General features: G+C 44.4%; 1 protein-coding gene across 1 annotated transcript; it reads right to left on the minus strand.

Moving 5' to 3' along the window:
* Positions 1 to 253: 253 nt before the first annotated feature.
* LOC142423068 (olfactory receptor 1F1-like) lies at positions 254 to 1,192 on the minus strand. The gene has a single exon (XM_075528244.1). The coding sequence runs from the start codon at positions 1,190 to 1,192 to the stop codon at positions 254 to 256; it is 939 nt and encodes a 312-aa protein (XP_075384359.1).
* Between the last annotated feature and the right edge of the window lie 375 nt (positions 1,193 to 1,567).

Genomic DNA, 1,567 nt, shown 5'->3' on the forward strand with positions numbered 1-1,567 from the left:
GCTGCAGCTTTTCAAAATTATCACTTAGGGAGGAAAATGCTTAAGCATTATGTAAAATATTTTATTATGCAGTCATTAACAATAACTATCACTACCTCTTACTCTTAGCTGATTGTAGTTAAGAGGCCATGGCTAGGTATCTATTGTGAATATTAAATCTAAGTGCATTGCAGGCACTAATAGACTGTTACATTAGGGGAGTTGACCAAGCTTTCTATACCTGTTGATAGGTTGGTACTCCATGATTCCTTCATCAGATAGAGCCCATCTTCCTGCCAATCATTTTTCTCAGAGCCCCTTTCATGTCCTTGTTCCTCAGAGTGTAGATAAAAGGGTTCAGCATGGGGGTCACCACCGTGTACATCACAGTAGTTATGGTGTCTGTCTCGGATGAGTGGGAGGATGATGGGCTGAAATACTCAGCAATTATGGTGCCATAGAAGAGGAACACCACAGCCAGATGGGAGCCACAGGTGGAGAAGGCTTTCTGCTTTCCCTTTGTGGATGGGACTCTCAGGACAGCAGAGGTGATGCAAATGTAGGAGACCAGGATGCAAACCAATGGGATCGTTATTATCAGACCCCCCACAGTAAGAATCAACATCTCATTGAGGTGTGTATCTGAGCAGGAGAGTTTCAAGAGAGGAGCTGCATCACAGAAATAGTGAAGGATTCTGTTGTCTGCACAGAACGAGAGTCTAGCTATCAGCAAGGTATGCAACAGAGTATTTACACAAGAAATGCCCCAAGACACAGCAACCAGCAGAGCACAGAGCCGAGGAGTCATCTTTGTTGTGTAGTGTAAGGGATGACACACAGCAACAAAGCGATCATAAGCCATGACAGCCAGGAGGAAATTGTCTATATCCACACACAGGAAAAGAAAATACATCTGAATAAAACACCCTGAGAAGGAGATGGACTGACTCTCAAGAAGGTGATTGGTCAGCATCTTGGGGATAGTGGTAGATGTGAAGCAGATATCCACGAAGGACAGGTTGCTGAGGAAGAAGTACATGGGGCTGTGCAGGCGGGAGTCTGTGCTGATGGCCAGGATGATGAGCAGGTTTCCCAGGACTGTGACCAGGTACATGCTCAGGAAGAGCACGAAGAGGAGCTGCTGCTGCTGGGGTTGCCTAGAGAGCCACAGGAGCAGGAACTCGGAGACACTCGACTGGTTTTCCCCACTCATAGGTCTAGGTCCAGAAGCAGGGATAAGAAAGAGTGGGCAGAAACCTAGGAATTGAGGTTCACATGGGACAAGTCAGGCTCCAGCCCTGGGTTTGTTTATTTTACCAGTACGCAGTCAACTTCCTGGCTCCCAGTCGTAAATGATGTGGTTCCCAGTGGATTCATCCTTTTAATTTTATAAAAAATATGCAGACACATACTCAGCCCATTTCTATGATTGTGTATGTCTCTTTTAACATTTCCCAATCATTTCTTCACTCCTTAATACCTCATAAAATGATAAAAGAAACAGCCAATTATTGGTGAGTTTATTTCAAGATTTAGTCCTAAATGGATTTAGGAATTCTGCTATTGCTCCCTGGATCAGCAAAATTTA

Source organism: Tenrec ecaudatus, chromosome 12, assembly GCF_050624435.1.
Source record: "Tenrec ecaudatus isolate mTenEca1 chromosome 12, mTenEca1.hap1, whole genome shotgun sequence".
NCBI lineage: Eukaryota > Metazoa > Chordata > Mammalia > Afrosoricida > Tenrecidae > Tenrec > Tenrec ecaudatus.

Excerpts from the sequence above, each read along its gene's own strand:
- LOC142423068 (XM_075528244.1), bottom strand. The coding sequence starts at position 1,192 with ATGAGTGGGGAAAACCAGTCGAGTGTCTCCGAGTTCCTGCTCCTGTGG.